This window comes from Carcharodon carcharias, chromosome 4 (genome assembly GCF_017639515.1).
Source record: "Carcharodon carcharias isolate sCarCar2 chromosome 4, sCarCar2.pri, whole genome shotgun sequence".
In the NCBI taxonomy this organism is placed as follows: domain Eukaryota; kingdom Metazoa; phylum Chordata; class Chondrichthyes; order Lamniformes; family Lamnidae; genus Carcharodon; species Carcharodon carcharias.
The window spans coordinates 97,547,559-97,568,386 of record NC_054470.1 but is presented as its reverse complement, the minus strand read 5'-3'; the positions used below and the strand labels follow the sequence as shown (position 1 = coordinate 97,568,386).

At 39.7% G+C, this 20,828-nt stretch overlaps 1 protein-coding gene across 3 annotated transcripts in view; it reads right to left on the bottom strand.

The window, feature by feature from the left end:
* Window positions 1-6,724: 6,724 nt before the first annotated feature.
* LOC121277477 (endoplasmic reticulum metallopeptidase 1) overlaps window positions 6,725-20,828 on the bottom strand; it is a 39,022-nt gene continuing 24,918 nt past the window's right edge. The window contains exons 10-15 of one of the 3 annotated variants that reach the window (XM_041187014.1): window positions 16,166-16,356; window positions 13,825-13,977; window positions 11,149-11,351; window positions 10,666-10,781; window positions 9,188-9,351; window positions 6,725-8,408 (exon numbers count right to left, since the gene is read on the bottom strand). In XM_041187014.1, the coding sequence (XP_041042948.1) occupies window positions 8,244-8,408; window positions 9,188-9,351; window positions 10,666-10,781; window positions 11,149-11,351; window positions 13,825-13,977; window positions 16,166-16,356 (992 nt within the window). In that variant the 3' untranslated portion in view covers window positions 6,725-8,243. Of the gene's footprint in view, window positions 8,409-8,914; window positions 9,102-9,187; window positions 9,352-10,665; window positions 10,782-11,148; window positions 11,352-13,824; window positions 13,978-16,165; window positions 16,357-20,828 lie in introns of those variants that run through there. The other 2 variants (XM_041187015.1, XM_041187016.1) reach the window with 2 other exon arrangements.

Below are 20,828 nucleotides of genomic sequence, written 5' to 3'. Positions count from 1 at the left end.
CTCATTAGCTATACAGCAATCAGCCCGTTCCCCTGTGCTGATGTCACCTTAGGAGTTTTTTCCCTCTCTCCCTGTCCCTTGCACTCCATTGGGCTCTCCAATTCTTGAACTCATTGATTATAGAACCATAAAATGGTTACAGCGAAGAAGGCCATTCAATCCTTTGTGTCCATACCAGTTCTCTGCCTGAAAAATTCACCTACTCCCTCTCCCCCACCCTTTCCTCATAGTCCTGCAAATTTTTCTCTTCAGATAATTATACACTTCTCTTTTGAAAACCACAGTTGAATCTACCTGCACCACACTCTCAGGCAGTGCATTCCATATCTTAACCACATGCTGCATAGAAAGGTTTTTTGCTTGTTACCTTTTGTTCTTTTGCCACTAATCTTAAATCAGTGCCCTCTGGTTCTCAACTCTTCCGCCAATGGGAATAGTTTCTCCCAATCCACTCTGTCCAGATCCATCATGATTTTGAACACCTCTATCAAGTCTCCTCTCAACTCTCTCTTTTCTAAGGAAAAGAGCACCCTCTCCAATCCATCCACTTAACTGAAGTCCCTCATCAATGGAATCATTCTCGTGAATCTTTTCTGCACTGTCACAAGAACACAGGAAATAGGAGCAGGAATAAACCATTTGGCCCATCAAGGCTGCTCTGCCATTCAATACAATCATGATTGACTTCAGGCTTTAACTCCATTTTCCCACCCGCACCCTAAATCCCTTTACTCCCTGAGAGATCAAAAATCTGTCTATCGCAGCCTTAAATGTATTCAACAATGAAGCATCCACAATCCTCTGGGGTAGAGAATTCCAATGATTCACAACACTCTGAATGAACTAATTTATTCTCATCTCAGTCCTAAATGATTCGCTCCTTATCCTGAGAATGCCCCCCTTGTTTTAGACTCCCCAACTGGCAGAAAAAATCTGTGTCCACCCTATCAAGCCCCCTCAGAATTTTGTAGGTTTAAATGAGATCCCCTCTCATTCTTCTAAACTCCAGAGAATATAAACCCAATTTACTTAGCCTTTTATCGTAGGACCACCCCCTCATCCCAGAGACCAATCTAGTGAACCTTCACTGTCTGCCTCCAATGCAAGTATATCCCTATCTCTGTCTCAATTGGCTTCACATCCTTCCCAAAACGCATTGCCCAGATTGGATGCAATACTCCAGTTGAGGCCAAACCAGCGTTTTATAAAGATTCACCATAACTCTCTTACTTTTGTACTCTATGCCTTTCTTTTCTTTGATTGGCATCCCACATATTCTTTGCCTTAACTTAGAAAGCCCAATATCCAGTATGCCTTTTTGAACCAATTTCTTAACCTGCCCTGCCACCTCCAACAATTTGTGCACATACATACATCCCCTGGCCTATCTCTGCTGCTGCACCTTTAGAATTGTATCCTTTATTTTATATTGCCTCTCCTTGTTCTTCATACCAAAATGTATCAATTCGCACTTCTCTGCATTAAATTTCATCCAGCACCTGTCTTCCCATTCCAGCATCCTGTCTATGCCCACTTCAAGTCTATCATTGTTCTCTGAGTTCACAATACTTTTTGTCATCTGCAAATTTTGAATTTATGCTCTTCACTCCCAAGCGTAGGTCATTAATATAGATCATGAAAAGCAATGGGCCTAGTATCGACCTCTGGGGAACCCCACTGTATGCCTCCCTCCTGTTCAAAATACAACTGTTCGCCACTACTCTCAGCTTTGTCACTCAGCCAACTTTGTATCCATGCTGCCACTGTCCCATTCATTTCATGGGCTTTAGCTTTGCTGACAAGCCTGTTATATGGCCCTTTCTCAAATGCCTCTCTTTCATCATCCATGGAGCCCTGGCTTTTTTGTGCTACATTTTCCCTTCATGGGAATGTACCTTTACTGTATCTGAACTATCTCCTCTTTAAAGGCAGCCCATTGTTCCTTAGTTTACGGTATTGCCTACCAATCTTTGATTTTAATTAACCTGGGACAGATCCACTCTCACTCCACTGGAATGAACCCACCCCCAATTAATTATTTTCACTCTGGATTGTTCCTTGTCCTTTTCCATAGCCAACCTAATCTTTATGACACTATGATCACTGTTCCCTAAATGTTCCCCTACTGACACTAAATCCATTTGATTCACTTCATTCCCCAGGACAGATCCGCAATGCCTCCTTCCTTATTGGACTGGAAATGTACTCATGACACGTCAGATGATGTGTGCCAGGTAGATCAAATCCAAGGGAAACTTGATCACAACGGTTTTGCAATTTGTATGTTATTTCAAGGTATGCGCCCTGAATTCAGAAGTAATAAGTCCACCAAGATGTTATAGAGATTTTTTAGAAAACTAAACTAAACCTTTATTAACAAAAGTGAAGATTGCAAGCACATACATAGGTCTTCAAATTACTACTGTAGTAATTCCAAAAACCCTGAATTAACCTGGCTTCCAGTTACACCCCCATTACCTGAGACGCTTGCTGCTCATGGTGCTCTGCATCCGGTCACCTGACCTGGATTTTCTTACGCTGTTCTTTTTTCCTAGGCACTGGCGCGCAGGGCCTGTCCTGGGCCCGAAGAATGTGAAATGCCAACCTGTGTATGCGCAGGAATTCTGAGGATCATCTGGAATTGGAGTCCCCATTTAACAAGTTGAATTTCATAAGATTTATGTACATCACTCTTAAATTCAATTTGAAATTCTATGTATGACTGTTTCCCAGAGGATCCCCTACTATGAGATTACTAATTAAACCTGTCTCATTACACAAAACAACCCTCTTCCCTGGTTGGTCCATGAAAAATTGATGTAGAAAACTGTTTCAAATGCATTCCATGAACTCGTCCTCCAAACAACTTTTGCCCATTTGATTTGTCTAATCTACATGAAGAGTAAAGGCCCCTACCCCCATGATTATTTCATTTTGTTACAAGCTCATCATGTTTTTGGATCATATTTTGGCCAATATTATAGCTACTGTTATACTACTCCCACTAATAATTTATCATCCTTGCTATTTCTTATCTCCACCATACTGATTCAACTTCCTGCTCTTTTAACCCGTGATCCTTCCTCACTGCTGTTTTTATATTATTCTTTATTATCAGGGCTACCCACCCAGCCTTTTTGTTTCTGTCTTTTCAAAACATAAAGCACCCTGGTCACCATGCAACCATGTCTTTGTGATTGCTATTCGATCAAATTCACATATGGCTATTTGTGGGAATAATTTGTCTATCTTGTCAAAAATGCTTTGTGTATTCAGATAAAGTGCCTTTAATTTTAGCTTTAACGCTTTTATATTTTCACATTTGGTCTTATTCACTTATACACCATTGTCGTTAAAAAGATGCACACAATTCATTATTCAGCAGTATACCTCTGACAGTGTAAAAACATTTCTGACACACACCTCCAGGGGACTTTACTGTTTATTTTGTGATTCCCTAAACAGCGCCTCCATCAAGATACTATTGCTCTTATTAATCTAAGATTAAAACAGAAAATGCTAGAACTACTTAGGTCAGGTAGCCTCTGTGAAAATAAACCATGTTAACGTTTCAGATCCATGACCTCCATCAGAATTGAGGAAAGATAATAATATACAGTAAAGTTATGCCATTCACGGGGGTTACATCCCTGTGAGACCTCGCAAATGGTGAAATCGCAAACAATGAACATTGTTTTCAATGGGACTCAATTAGATAGGTTCCAGCAAATTGTGGTGCAGTACCTGTATATGACAGGCAGGGGAGCCTTTGAGCAATACAGTGCATCAGTGAAGATTTGACCAAACAAAATGTCTTGATTGTCACTTCCTTTAAAAAATATAGAGCACAGACAAGAAGCTGAGCTGCTGTCGCCTCTGTGTCGGGAAGCTTCTTCCTCTCTGGATCAACACAGTAACACTCAGCACTGGCCAAAAGCCCCAGGGAAAGAGGGAGAAATAACATGAATAAGCAAACATTGTTCACGCAACGGACAATGTAATGTACAAACTGCAAAGCGCAGTTAAGTGAAAGCATGATTAAAGAAGTCATGAAACGTGGGACCTTGCTGAAATAGATGTTGAGTAAATGGATGGGGAGGGTACGGGGGATGAAGAACAAAATTGCAATAGAATGGAGGACGGTAGAAATTAAATGACAGAAGGCTTTATGGTACAAAAGCCAAAGGGAGTGGTAATGCTTAGAGAAACAAAAGGTGTGTACAGATGAAGTGTGAATAGCAGCATTGCAGCCATTGGGATGCAGAGTGAAAGGATAAAAAAAGAAACATGACAAAAATGGAACAAGCAAAACGAAACAAAACAGAGGCAGAGGTTAAGATCTAAAATTGTTGAACAGCTATTTACTGTTGCTCCTAGCTCATGGCTCCATGTCTTAATCCAGCACTACTCTAAACAGCCTTCCTGGACAGGTTACAGACCATGTGATGAAGGTACATCCACAGCATTGTTATAATCAGAATGGTTATGTCCATGCCGGCTCTCGAAGAGCAACTCACCTAGGTAGGTACATGATGTCCAAACAGCAATGTGCTGAGTACACAGGCCACATAGGTAATATGATGACAAATGTTACTTTTTAAAATATTTTTGGGAATATGGTGGTATTTTGTAAAGCAGGCTGTGTGTGTCCATGATTATGAACCTCCCCCAGTTTAATTAAAGACAGTTTGTCTATGAGAACTGAGAGATGTAGGAGTCAAGATGTTAGGTTCATGCAGTTGTAATGAGAGGTTTTGGTGAGGTTGGATTTATAAGTAAATAGGTTGGATTTAAATTTTGCATTGAGATAAGTGGAAAGTTTAGAAGTGACAAGGAGCTTTTACAACTTAAAAGGTTTCATAGGTAAACAGGGGAAGGTACATTTAATTTTATAGTCCCAAAAGTAGAGGCAATAGAAGAACATAAAAAGGTTTTCATATTTGGAGAAGTTGAGTCCAAAGAGGTGTGAGGACAATTAAATTTGAGGTGAAAGGGGAAAAAGATGTTTAAGATATTTAACTACAGATGTTTAACTGAGTATGGTGGCTGTATCGGGGAGACCAGATCCATGTGCTGGGAAGGGGAGAAAGTTGTGAATTTGAAGCAGCCATCCAGTTTCAAGCCAGAAAAGTCTTTTGTTTTCAGAAAGCAGTTTGTTTCTGAACCTTTTGGATTGAGCAGTCGTGTGGTATACCTGTATTAAAGTGACAATAAGTTTTTGCCTTGGTTAATAGTACTGGATTTTTATAGTTAGGACCTATAAGGGAGTTGTTGCCAAGAAGGTAGTTTACTTGTGTTTTAGCCAAGTGGGTTTTTTTTTTGGGGGGGGGGGGGGTGCGGGGGTTGTACTGTAAGACTGTTTTAATCTTATGTGCTTAAGTTACACAGTTAAAAAGATTTATTTTAAAAAAACTGTTTAAAATCCTAAAGATGTTACTGGAGCTCTATGCTTTTGGGATCAGTAGTTTTTCCTCCTGGTTTTCCAAATACAAAAAAAAAGTTTATGATTAGTAAGACATTTCCCTCTGGGATCTGGCTTGCTCAGCAAATAATATCTACTGTGTAACAGTAAGCATCTTGCTTCTGTGAGCCAGTTTGTTGCTTTTCCATACCAGTTTTAGTTAGTCAAAGTTTCTAATGCATATGCTGAGCTCTTCTTCAAGAAGCAGGGCAGTGGGTACTATTTGACCCATGGATGGGACTGGGTTGATGGACATGAGAATGTGTTCACATGCCGCTGGGCCTGCATATTGCATTCCTGCAGCCAATGTTCCTCGGCGATCTCTTGAAGTTCAGCCTAGGGCATAGGGTGTCTAGTTGTGTGTTGCCACAAGGAGGCACACAGGAGGTGTTGGTGATCCAGAGACACTGTACTGGCAGAAGAAACTTACACACTCTGCTCCCACTTTGCAGTAAGCTAGCCAGCAGCAATGGATCATATAACTGTACTTGACACATGTGGTACCCAGAACTAGACACAACACTGCAGTTGAAGCTGAACCAGGGGTTTACACAGGTTCATAACTTTCATGCTTTAGAACTGATCAATTATTTATAAAGCCCAGGTTCCTGTATGTTTCCTAACCTCAGTGCCTCAGCAATTTCTACCCTCACTCGGTGAGTTACTCTCTGCAGAATTCCCAGCCTCTGACCTGCTCTTATAGCTACAGTATTTATTTGGCTGGTTCAGTTAAATCTCTGTTGATGGTGGACAATTCAATAGTAATGCTAGCAAATGTCAAGGGCAAGTGAAGACACTCTTGTTGGAGATATTTGGCATGAATGTGACGAAGTGCCAGGTAATGTTACTTGTCACTTATCAGCCCAGTCCTGAATATTGCCCAGGTCTTGCTGCATGTGGGCACAGACAGCTTCATTACCTGAAGGAATTGCAAGTGTACCTGAACACACCATCTGCAAACATCACCAGCTCTATCCTTACAATGGAGGGAAGGTCATTGCTGAAGCAACTTAAGATAGTTGGGTCTAGGACACTGCCCTACAACACTTCTGCAGTGATGTCCTGGGGCTGAGATAATTGGCCTCCAACAACCACAACCATCTTTCTTTATGCTCACTATAAGTCCAGCCAGTGGAGGATTTACCCTTCAATTCCCTTTTGACTTCAATTTTTCTGGGGCTGCTTTGTGCTGCACTTGGTCAAATAATGTCTCGATGCCGAGGATAATCGAGGTAAACTGATGGTATGAGCTATCAAAAAATATTTTCACAAAATTGTTTTATTTCTAACATATTCAATGACATATCTTAATATGTTCTTGAACAAGTTCCCCATCTATACAATATTTTTAAAAATCCATTGCATTGTTTCCATACATAAAAGATTACTGAAATAAATCATGTAAACCTAGAGACCAACCAACTTTTAAATCATGAAGTTTAACAATTGCACTGAATGTACATAATCTTAACAAAACCACCTAAATATTGGAAGTTATTAACCAGTCATTTACACCAATTTAATGCAAGTTGTTTTTGTGCCATTTTCATCATTTAGGCTTCCATTAGTTATGAAGCACTTGATTCAAACCTGAAAGAAAAATCAGTGCAAAAGAAATTTCATACTGAAATAACATTGGAAATAAATTTCACTGACCCCACCTAGAAACCTTAATGCTCAGTGTAGAATGCGCAATATTATGCCAAGGAACCCCTAGCAACATCCAAATAAGTGAAACATCGGAACAAACCAGTGCTACTGTACATCTGTACATTTTGGTTTTACTATGATGCCTATTACACAATATTCAACAAAACATGGTTCCGGACCATTCAGGGAACCAATTATGATAAGCTCATATGGAATTTGCATTATATACACCCTAACACATACTTCTGCTGTGCCATGCTAAATTCTATTCAAAAATTTCAAGCAGTCCAGCTGCTTGGTGTTGAGATGGTCTACCTTCTGGCCTGCTTGATTGCAGCTAGTGAATTTGATTATTTGCAGCACCAGTCAGTGGCTGAGAATAAGTTCAAGCCCATTTCTATAATCTGCTCACTCACTCTGCCCTGCTCAGAAAAGGGAGAGAGCGAGCTTGTCTTGCTGCAAGGTAACACTTAGGTAACACCTCATGCTGGCACAGAAAGCAATTATCCAAGGTGTAGGTATGGAACATTTTGAGATTAAACATGAGAAAGTTCTAATTACAAAAAGTATGAATGATTAGCGCTAGTAAGTTCACAAGTCATACATTTCATAGTGCCACAAGCAGTAACTCATTCCTGTGAACATCAACTTTGGAATTAGCCCACAGACATCACAAAGGGCAGTTTTTAAATTATTTGAGTTTCCCCAGAATTTCCCTGAAAACAATTAGCTGAAAATATTCCAGTTCATTATTTGATTCATAGGCCCTTATATTCCGAATCCTTTGCATGAGAGAGAGAGAGAAAAATCAAGTGAATCAATAAGCAAATGGTCTGATGACCAAGAGATTCTAGTAGCAGCTCGGTATTTCACACTTGCTCAAACTTTTCTTCACATGTGAAACCCTAACTTCACTGACAATTACACCGAGCAGCCTTAATGTTTGGAATATTTCATCAAATTATTTACTGACATTTTACAGTCCCTCATTCACATGCAAGATACATCAATGCTCTTACAGGTGGATGTGCACCACCCAAGAGTATAGCATAGGAATACATTCACTACACCCAACCATGCCATACTTAATTCCGATGGAATCCACCTGGTGTTAGCTCTTTAATCCAGAGTGTTAGAAGACAAACAAGTTGTAAGAGCTGGACCAGCTGGATACAACACACCATTCTGGAAATCTCCTTTCCAGGGCAATCAGTTCTGCTGTTCTTTGATCTTCTCCAAAAAAATGATGAGAAGCTACAGCAATAACAACCATGCCATCAGGCATCAGGTCAAGAGTCTGAAAAACAACATGGTAAATGAATTTTGTGATGAATATTGGAGGTTATGAAATTACTGAATTATTGTATCTATTAAGCAAAATATTAAGGAAAATACTTGTTCGTTAAGAAATTGTACCAGACTCATTAATAGAATGCTTTGTACTAACCATGTTGAGAAGTTCGACAAGAAGTTTGATACTGCATACAATATCTTCCATTTTGAACCACATCAGACTAAACACCTTTCTGGTTCTGCTAAAACCCTATTAGTGTTTTTCGAATCAATTATCTGCGATCCACCAATATATTTCTTTAAATTCAATTATACACCATATTACCTGGAATAGGCCCATCTACCACTACAATAAATATATTTCCTGATAGTGTCCTACTGCCTAATAGTCTGTGACAAAGGAGTTGATGTTACATGCCAGATACCTTGACGTACTTCATTTTTAGTTCACAGTCAACAAAAGGAAATTTATTTCAAATCTAGACTGTAAAAAGGTAATTATACCTAGCCCAGTGTGCAGGGAGCAGTTCAACTGGTTTACCAACCAACAACTTCCACCGATATCTTGTGATTGGCATGTGTTTGGTTCTTCAGTTGCCCTCCAGTTAAATAGTCTTGTCAACACTCACTGACTAGGTTTACATAATTGAAAGAGCTTTATGGGAGAGGTACTGCAGGGCCACAGACACCATAACCACTGAAGGACAAAGCACAAAGGCATCAGGTGGTGTATGGGAACACCGTCATTGCTCTTCCAAGTTGCACAATACTCAATTAGTTTACCTGGATCTCCAGCCAAAATTGCCAAGCTGGAGCCTGTAGTCCGTGGGAATAGAAAACAAAATAATCTCCATAGTTATTGTACAAAGTCGACCCATCCCCAAAAGATGATCCAATTATGCGAGTTCCTTCAAGTGACCGAATGTACAGTGTCATGTGACTGGGACCTACACAAAGGGAAAAGAAAGTACTATCAGAAGTATGAACTATAAAAAACACCAGTAATTGGTTAATTCTCAACTATAATGCACAATATTTCTAAATAAAATTATTGAACCCTTGATGCTCTCTTCAAATATTCTTCCTCTCCGCAACCCGCACCAACCATTGCCCTTTTCTTTTCTATTTATACAAGACGGGTAGAGATACAGTATCTCAAAACCAGTGATGTCCAGACCAAGTCCGTGCTGGATTTTGGATCTTGCCGGTTTTGGGGCCAGGTTGGATCAGGTCCAGGGTCAATCGGACCACTCTGAGCACGGGAAAAGACAGGTGCTAATTGGCATGCCACTGCACCAATGCAGCACCTAGACCAATTAGCCGGTAACTTACTTTACTCATCTAATAATTTTTAAAAATCATGCATAGCAGCTTAAAGTAAAAGTCTGGTTTTCAGATAGCTGGATTTGAGACACTACCTGTAGCACAGGTTTAACATGTTCATCTCCACCAGTAACTAAGACTTAAGTAACCTCAGGGTATTAAGACAAATATATCTGGGATACAACTTTATATCATGTGTGTGCACGTCAAAAGATGAGGATAACCAAAACCATGTGTGACTCAGGTCTCTCTCTCACACAAGCAATGCAACCGAATTAACAAAAGCTGACACCAGGTGAAGCTTTACAATTTTCTTTTGAGTTATTTTGCTAATCATGATCTTGAGAGAGTATGCAAAATTGCAGTACACAGGCGAGCCATGAGGTGGTCCTATACAGCAGGCTAAAATTCATGGAAGGGGCAGAGAAATGGACCTTACATACGTCACATTAAGTTTGCTAGTTGAGTTGCTATTACTTGCTCTGTTTGCTTTAGCAAAACACTAAAGATGGAACTACTTTTCCACTGCACATACAATAACTGGTTCACAGTAACACATACACACAAAATTAGTACGGTAACAAAGTACACCCAGAAGTACATCCCTCAAGACCCAGGGATCATAGTGCAGGGCAAAACTAAAACTAAAAATAGATTGGGCGATCAGGCCTGGATTTTAAAATCAAAAGCAAAAAAAAAACCCAGATGCGGGAAATCTGAAATTTCAAACAATTCTGCAGGAGCATTTTTGGAGTGAAAAACTCAAGAGTTAAATGTTTCAGGGTAATAACCTTGTATAATTCTTGGATTTTAAATTTTTATTCCTTTCTATTGTTGGTGTTTTTATTAAATGCAGAACTTCTATGAACACTAGGATCTGCCGTAGGCGACAATTAGATTGTACTTGACGCAGAAACAAAATTCAGTAATTCTCATACCTGTCACCTCGAAGGTCAATTTCATAGACTGTGAAAGCATCTTAAACTTGGAAAGCAGTTTGAAAGCAACAGGTGTCTTGAGTGAAAATTCTGCTGCAGGCAGATACCAGTTTTTCCTAGAAAACAGTAAAAAGCCAGTGAAGAAATTTTCTCTCAAATTTGTCCTAAGCTGAAAGATATCAGCATTGTCAGGTGGGTTTACCTGAAATAACTGTTGTTGTTCATCAGTGGTAATTCATTTACAACAGCACTTTTGCCTGTTCCATGCAAATCTCTGAGACGGGTTGTATACATTTGGCCTGTGCCATAACCCAAGGTAAATATCAGCCAATCAAGACTTGGCTGTGATGTCCCCCATGGTCAAACAAACTGTTGACATTTAATGTATAATTTCACAAAGAGTGGACAACGCATAGCAGCCATTCCTAGTGAGAGCCAAAACCTCCGAGAGAGAGAGAGAGAGAGAGAGAGAGAGATCCTCACCTGATAAGACTGTGCACAGGTAAAAACCAAGGAAATCCACAAAAAGGTGCATCATTCTCACAGGAACTTCTTATTGTGTGGTTTATTTCAGGTACATGTGGAGTAACATGAGACATAAGAGTGTAATCAAATCCATTAATCCATATTCCAGCATCTCTCTTGGTTATTTCTCCGTTAAGATCATGGAATGTCCTTGTTGTATGCTAAAGTGGGGAAGAGGAAAAGAAGTGAACACATTGCCCAAGTGAAATAAAACAGTAGATGTGTCAAAATCTAGCTTAATATGCAATACCGTATTACAAGTATTAACTCAGGTAAAGGCATACTTTCCCATTGTCGAAATATAAAAAAGCTGAACCTGGTTTTTAAAATGAGGGCATGCCAGACAGCAAGTTTATGGGACTAAGAGATATGGCAGAGTTGTGAATCTCCAGAAATTGCTGTTTGTTCAAAGCAAACTGGAGCAGTGCCAATCAAACAGCCCTTAAAGAACCCATTAAACTCACCACAGAAAGTTAAGATTTTTGACCAAGAGTGCAAACAATGTTATTCTTGTTATTGCAATACCAGCCAACCTCTCTAGCCCAAAAGAGTTGTTCAATCTCATTCCTGTGCATATTAAATTTGTCAGATTGTGAAAAATTTTTAAATATTACTTTTCTTTTCCTTTTTCCTCTTATTCAAAGTTATCTTTCCCTCTATTTCCTTTTCTGCACCTGCTTTGACTCTAATTCACCCTCCTTCTCAGTCCTTCTTCCGTTTGTTTCTCAATCCTTAAACCTCATGGTTTAAAGGTGAAACCCTGCTGGTCCTGTTGTACATCAGGATGCCTGGCTGCCCTCGGTGCTGTTATCAGCTCGCAGTTCCAACAATTTATAGGGCAAAAAAAAAAAAAAAAAATTTCAGCTGGAGGGTGCAAGAAAAAGTCTAGTAACCAGGCATGCCATGAGATGTCTCTTAGCAAATTTCAGCCCAATGCAGTGGATGTACAACATGTATGGTAGCAATAAATTTGCTAATTGAAGTAGGTGTTCTTGTAAAAATTAATTACACAGACCCCAGCTTTAAAGCTTACAAAGTTGTATCCTATCATCTTGGACACAAACACCAAATGACTCTCTATATTTATCACACAGATGGACTAGATCTTCTGATCATCCAAAAGACTGCATCATCCCAAGAAACAATACTCAGCAACTGGTATCTTCTCACACTCTCCAAAAACATATATTTTTTGTCTTATTGCCTGGCAAAAATCTGGTGGAGCGGAGTGAATCATCCCTCCATGATAGATTTACATTTGATTGTGGATAGGCAGGAAATCTGCTCCTTCAAATTGCCAGCCAGGTGGGTGAAGACGAAAATTTACTTGATAAAAGCCAACTGCTATACAAATTAACCGCAGACAGTTCAAGGCAGATTTCTCATTAAACTGTGGGGACATCCACAACATAGGGAGAAGACTCCTCTGATGTTTCTACCCATTTTCAGTTTTCTCTACCCCAATGCTGCCATTTTAAATTGTTTCGGTCCAGCAAAGTTTAAAGTCCGCCTACTTTTCCATCCCAAAAGGTTTTAAAGTGCACTTAGTTCATTCAAAACCTGACTTGGAACCATATTGTTGTTTCTTCACTGTCACTGGTTTAAAATCCTGGAACTCCCTCCCAAACAGCACTGTAGGTATACCTACTCCACAGGGACTGCAGCGGTTCAAGAAAGCAACTCATCACCACCTTCAAGGGCAATTGGGGATGGGCAAAACAATTGCTGGCCTGGCCAGCGACACCCACATTCCACAAAAGTATTAAAAACAACCTTGTGGGCATATCAAGGGGATAAGCTAGAAAACAAATGATAAATGTTTATTTGCTACCCGTTTCCCCTTCTCTCTCCTCAACAGCCAACTTACCAAGTCTGCTTTGCCTGATGATCCCATGATTTTGTTATTTCCAGTTACACCTCACTCCATCTTTTGTTTCTTTACTTCCCCCGTTACCATCTCCTTTTGCCTTACGCCATCATCTCTTTTGACATTCAATCTCTCCTGCCTTCCACATCACAGACTTTCAATTTTGTTCTCCCTCCACACCCTGCATCTTTCTCTGCCTCTGTACTTTAAAACCTCTCACATCTCTAGCTTTTTCCAGGCCTGACAAAAGTCATTAATTTGAAACTTTAACTCTGTTTCTCTCTCTACAAAAGCTGCATTTTTTGTTTGTTTTTTAACCTTAGTGATAGTATTCTCACCTCCAGATCAGAAGGTGTGGCATCAAGTCCCTTTCCAGCACGTAATCTAGGCTGACAATCCAATGCGACAACAAGGGTGTGCTACAATGTCAGAGGTGCTGTGTTTCAGATTACATTGAGACCCATCTGCCCTCTCAGGTGGATGTAAAAGATCAAGTTGAGGGGGTGCAGGGGTTCTCTCTAGTGTCTTGGCTAGTATTATCCCTTCACTAAAAACAGATTACCTGGTCATTATCACATTACTGTTTGTGGAACCTTGCTCCATGTAAATTACCTACCGCATTCCCTACCGAACAATTGTGTCTACGCTTTAAAAATACGTCTACTTTGGAACATCCTGAAGTCATAAAAGACACCATATAAATACAAGGTTTTTTTTCTTTTCTAGACCCAGAAACTGTACTTTTATAATCTTAGAGCATCTCTTACCTGAAGAAAGATTCTCTTAGGGTGTGGTCCAGCAGGGTCAGATGTATATGGAAAAAATGCTCCACTACACACTAGAGTTGCCGAGACCAAAAACACAATCACTAAACCCAACAGAGTCCATTTTGTACTTCTGCACAGATAAATCAGACTCACCTACATAAACAGAAACTATTTAGTGACTAAACAGACAAAAACTTACAGCACACTAACTTGGCTAAAGATGTAAAATTCCAATTGAAAATTAAAGCAGTTCCGGGTAGAGGAAGGGGTGCGGGAGTAATAATCTGCCTGCCACTCCTGATAACTTGCCAGTGTACAGGGACATTGGGCAAGGAACGCCAGAATTAGATTGGATTGGATGGTGATGCTATAACATGGAGAGTAATCTGTTCCCAGTGCCCTACTGTACTGCACCCAAACAGCAGTATTATAATTTTACCTGTTTAATGCCTTCACAAAACATAAACTGGATGTCTTCATAATTTATAAGAATCTCTTTGGTTTTAGTGACTAAAGTGAGGGGCAGATAGAAAACTAGAGGGGGGGTGGAGAATGGAGGGGATGCAGGGCTGAACCCTAATTTGGCCTTATTTCAAAGGGAATGAAGTATAAAAATACTTCATTTGCACTTCCCTCAATTTGGTCTACTGCATTCGCTGCCCCCAATGCGGTCTCCTCTACATTGGAAAGACCAAACGCAGACTGGGTGACCGCTTTGTGGAACACCTTTGGTCTGTCCACAAGCATGACCCAGGCCTTCCTGTCACTTGCCATTTCAACACACCACCCTGTTCTCATGCCCATATGTCCTTCCTTGGCCTGCTGCAATGTTCCAGTGAAGCTCAATGCAAGCTGGAGGAACAGTACCTCATCTTCCGATTAGGCACTTTACAGCCTTCCGTACTTAACATTGAGTTCAACAACTTCCGATCATGAACTCTCCCCTCCATCCTCACCCCTTTTTGGTTTCCTTTTTCCAATATTTATTTTGAAATTTTTATATATTTTTTTCTCACCCATTTCTATTATTATTTTTAGAATGTATTTCCATTCATTGTTATATCCCCACCTTTTAGCCTATTTCAATCATTTCGCCCACACCGTCCCCCACCCTCCACTAAAGCCTTCTGTTACTTGCTCATCCTGCTTTCTACTCTTAATGTCACCATCAGCACCTCCTTTAGCCATTATCACCACCAGCAACATCCCTTCGACCTTTTGTTTGACATTTTTCGCAATCTCTCCTTTGCCTCCACCTATCGGTGGCCTTCTATCCAGCTTCACCTGTCCCACCCCCCTTAAACAGTATATACTTCACCACATTTTTACTCCTCTTTAGTTCTGAAGAAGAGTCATACAGACTCGAAATGTTAACTCTGTCAGACCTGCTGAGTTTTTCCAGCAATTTTTGTTTTTGTTTGATTTCCAGCATCTGCAGTATTTTGCTTTTATAAAAATAGGGATGTCTTGCTAAAACTATACAAGGCACGAATTAGACCATGCCTGGAATACTGTGAACAATTTTGGTCCCCTTATCCAAGGGAAGATATACTGGCACTGGAGGCAGTCTAGAGAAGGTTCACTAGGTTGATCCCCGGTATGGAAGGATTTTTTTATGAGGAGAGGCTGAGTAGGTTGGGCCTGTAGTCATTGGAGTTTAGAAGAATGAGAGGTGGACTTATTGAAACTTATTGGGCTCGACAGGATAGATGCTGAGAGGTTGTTTCTCATTGTGGGAGAGTCTAGGACCAGAGGGCATTATCTGAGTAAGGGGGTGCCCATTTAAAAGAGATGTGGAGGAATTTCTTCTCTCAGGGAGCAGTCAAGCTGTGGAATTCTTTACCACAGAGGGCTGTAAAGGCTGGGTTGTTAAGTATATTCAAGGCTGTGATAAACCGATTTTCAATCAGTAAGGGAATCAAGGGTTATGGGGGCAAGGTAGCAAAGTGGAGCTGAGGATTTTCAGATCAGCTGTGATCTCATTGAATGGTGGAGCAGACTCGATGGGCTGAATGACCTACTTCTGCCCCTATATCTTATGGTCTAACTCCACCAATGCTCCAACAGAGTAGCAAACAAGTTTATTCAGAGGGTATCACAAACAACCATCCTAATGCATCACAGCTGCTTTTAAAAGGAAGCGAGATGAATACACAAGGGACAAAAGTGAAAGATATCCTGGAAAGGCGAGATGAATTCAAATCTTCAACAGGTAATTTTTTTTTTTTTAAAAAGTGTTGCTTATATCTTTCGTTTCAGTTTATCAAAACACAAAAGACTTTTCCTTTAATCCCTTTAAATCTCAACACACTCTTGAATGTAATGAAACATGACCACTTACAAAATAGGTAGTTAGAATAATAGTGCATGCTGCAATAATGGAAGCCAGTGCAACGTCAGGAGGTATTTCAGTGCCACTACGGCCTAGGATGGGGGTGAACATTTCAAATGCACCCCAAAACAGATACATGGTCAATAAATGAGGAATAAATAGGCCCAGAAAATAAATTGCCGTCAGCTTCACTGTAGCACCTAGGTTAAACAGAAAGAAGCAGAAAACCATCAAAAAAAAAATACAGCATTGATGATTTCCAAAAACTTTAAAAACATATAAATATTTCTTTCCCCCGACAGATTACATATTTCAGGTTTCAGTATCTACAAGAACTTCTTGTACCCAATAGGAAAAGTCAGAAAATAAGAAAAGCTCATGACCAAGGTAAAAGTACTCAAAAATAATAATCAAAACAGGCATACAACGTACAATTGCAAACACTTCAGCTAGAATAGAATTTTGGGTTAAAAAAATTCTCCAGCTGCTCCCAATATAAAATCTCCATATATTTGCAGAAAAAAACAAAATTACATGGAAAAATGAGTGGCATGTAGGAAAGGTTAATTGTTATACAATTATCCGTAGGCACATTAGGCTACTAATCAGGAAAATTACATGCACTTCCAGCCAAGGGAATGACTACAGTCTTTCACGCCAGATTCCCTCTGCTTTTTGGTTCCATCTTTTAGAGAAAATGCATCTCTGCATTGTCTCATTTATTCCCAAATACTAAAGACATTTGCAACAAACATTCAGTCAAACAAACCAACACAATAAAATTGCCCTGCTTTTTATAATCGTTAGCACTTGGTATTTCATTACTTCTGTTTTTCCCAGTGTCAACATCAAACATATAACATACAGCATAATTAGAGGCAGAATAAAAACAACTTTATTCAAAAAATGTGCCTCCTAAAGCACCAGCTTAACAATTTAAAGTCCAACCATTCCGTGGCCACTCTGAGCTTGCCAACTAAGTGATTTGTTGGTATCTTTGTGGTGCAGACTAATCCCTCGATGGAACTCAAATCCAATAGTTAAGCTGTTTTTTGGGGAACCAAGGCAATTTTCCCCCAATCAGTCTGCCCTGGATTCTATCCTAGGTTTCAAGAATTTTCAAACTTGATCCAAACCATCTAGTTGGTCAGTGTCAGTGCATTCCATTATCTGAGAGAGAAGCAAGGAAATTGTGGGAGATGCCAATTCTACAGGGAACAAAGACTATTTGAGTCCTGAAAGGATGATAGAAACTCTTTCAATTCTCTCTGCAAGCAATACTGACCAACTGATGGTGCTGAAGATGTGCTACCATCTTTAAAAGTGAAGGTCAACACTGATGTATTAAGCTGGCCTAGTTTAAATGAACTCTTATGGAAGTTTTTTAAGATGGGATTTTGAAACTGGTGTGACAAGGAACAAGGCACCAATGGATAAAAGCAAAATACTGCAGATGCTGGAAATCTGAAATAAAAACAGAAAATGCTGGAAAAACTCAGCAGGTCTGGCAGTATCTGTGGTGAGAGAAACAGTGTTAACATTTCGAGTCCATAGGACTCTTCTTCAGAGCTAAAGAGAAATAGAAATGTGATGGATTTTATACTGTTTAAGAGGGGGTGGAGCAAAATAGAAGGTCAGGGATAGGTGACAACTAAGGAGAGGTTGACAAAGGTGTCATGGGCATTAGACAAGGAGTGTGAAAAGTAGTGGTAAAGATTAAAGAAGGTGCTGATAGTGGCATAAAGGTAAAATAGCAGAAGGTGTTAATAGCAGAACAAGAGTCAGCACTCATGAAAGCTGACTCTTGTTCTGCTATTAACACCTTCTGCTATTTTACCTTTATGCCACTATCAGCATCTTTACTCTTTACCTCTACTATTAACTTGGCCTTGTGTCTATGATATCTTTGTCAATCTCTCCTTAGCTGTCACCCATTCCTGACCTTCTATCTTGCTCCACCCCCTCAAAGTCTAAAATCCATTACATTTCTACCTCTCTTCAGCTCTAAAAAGTCATATGGACTCGAAACATTAACACTGTTCCTCTCTCCACAGATGCTGCCAGACCTGCTGAATTTTGCCAGCATTTTCTGTTTTTTGTTTAAGACACCAATGGATATCAGTAAGATTAACAGAGATAGATCCGCAGGGCATAGCGCGAGATAAGATGGGGATTGCAAAGTTATGAATGAGTCACACTTCAAATAGGTTCAGATGGCCAGCAATTTGGTCTTTTAAAAAGTTGGGAGTGGGGTGCTAAATGGCATAAATGAGGGCAGGCCTGTTGAGCTTAATTTGGGAGCCTTTTACATCACATTCATTGGGACCTAACCCGTGAGCTTTTTTGCTAACGAGTTAAATTTTATAAAAACAGAAGACAAAATTCTGGAGTTGCACCCAGGTCAATAAAGAGTCACAGGCATGATTGGCTGAATGGCTTCTTTGTGCGCTATATCTTTTTCACAGTTCTGTGGAGTCAAGAATAGAATAAAGTCTGTCTACACATTGAGTAGAGAAAAAAGGGGAAAAGCAGAGAAAAACTGCAGAGCAAGAAGCAATGAAAAAAAATTCCCAATCTTTTGGGCAGAAACCAATTCAATGCAGCAGGAATAAAAACATTATGTTTACAGAGTAGTTGAAAGGCTTTCTTTCATCTTTTCAAGTCTTCACAAATAGAACTGGCATCTCTCCAGTACATCCTTGCCTCCCACCATTCAGATGATAGAATGAGCTACCACTGACCAACTTCAGGTGAAGAGTCATCAAGACCTGAAATATTAACTGTTTTTCGCAACAGATACTGTGCAACCCGAGTATTTCCAGTGCTCTGTTTTCATTTCAGATTTCCAGCAACTGCAGTATTTTGCTTTTGTATTAATGCTGTAGAAAATCTTCAGCTGCATTAGAATAAGGCAGAGAGAGTGGTGAAATATCCAACTCCTCATTTTGGTTGACAATGACAAATAAAATGGATCAGGACCAGTTTGAGTCTGGAGCTGACGAAAGTGACGATGAGTCTAGCCTAGACAACATGCAGGAGGAATAGCACAGAAAGGCGAATGATGTATACAAAATTATGTCATGTTTCTGTCCTATCTTTCAGGTGCAGGGTCCCTAAAACAGAATGACATAGGCACTACTGGAAAATTGATATCCCTTTTGAGATTGAATTCTAAGGAAAACTGATTCTCAGTGCACTTCTCTCCTGCTCTCTTCCTAACAGACTGAAAATTGGACATGGCTGGACAATGGTAATGTGGCATGTTGTTTTTTGCATTCCATGTTGAATTGTCCTGCAAGATGTAGAAACTCTGGTTTTCTCCCAACCATAAACATGCCAACTTGGTGGACTGTGGATGACAGGTTGGCAACCACTGTAGAAGTGAATCCCTGACCACAGAAGTGATGCACGCAAGGTATACAGTATGATAGGAGAGTTGATAAAACCATCCCCTGTGAACTGACCAAAATTTTACAAACAAAAAGGAAAAGTGGAAGAAAATTCTTAAAACGTAGCGACAGTGTTTTTACAAGTATTAGTTTTCAGCAAGTACAAATTACAAGCTTGATGAATGATCAAATGGCCGTATCTTGGGTTTGGTTGAATTGTTAGCCAAGAAGGATCAGATTTTGGGCAATAATACTGATCTTGTGAAAAAGACAAATGCAAAATGGAAGACGTCAAGTACATTCTTGTTATCCAAGAGGTAAAATAAACTTACGGAAGAATGCGCTGAGCACATTTTTAATTTCATTCAAGAGGCCAAGAGTGCTCGCAGAGGCCAAGTTTCCTTCAATAATTTGAAGCAACATCAGACAATTCACACAGAGAAGAGATTGTAATAGTGAAGAGATATATTCATCAGTAGGAAACTGATTCAACAATGCTTTTTGTACTTCAGCAACTTAAACTTGAATACTGGTGAGAAAATAGCTGAAGTAGCTGAACAGGTTTAATATCAAACTCAGTCATGGAAAAGCTTACAATATTGGAGTTAATATGACAGGAAAGTATTTTCAAGTATAGATGGTTCTTTTTGACAGAATCCACAAATAGATTTTTCTCCTTATGGCGTGCACACACCGAACCTATTTGGTGTTGATTTAGCCACATAATCAACTGATTGCATCACAGTCTATGAGATTACATAGGGTATATAAGGCACAGAAACAGACCATTCAGTGCAACCATTTCATTCCAGTGTTTATCTTCCACTCATACATCCTACCATCACAATCTTTTCCCTCATATGATTGTCTAATTTCGCTTTAAGTGCATCCATTGTTCACTTCAGCCACTTGTTATGGTAGTGAGCTCCACATTCTTACCACTCTGGATAAAAGTTTCTTCTGAATTTCCGATTAGATTTCTTGGTAGATATTGTATGATGGACATCATGCTACTTACTTCATGGGCAACCAAAAAAAATCTCCTTTATTTACCCTAGCAGGGATTACAAAGACCAGAGTCAGGCCCTGATGACTAGCTACCTAATTAACTAACTGTGCAGCTACCTATAACAGGCAGCTTGTTTACCACTAAGACAATGAAAGAAACAAGAAGTTAAGGTTAAAGTTAAATTAAAATACCAAATGCAAAAATTGCCTAGATTTTAGAAAAAGAGAACAGCCCTTAAGATTCCCTCACTCATCAAATTCCCCAAGCTAAGCAA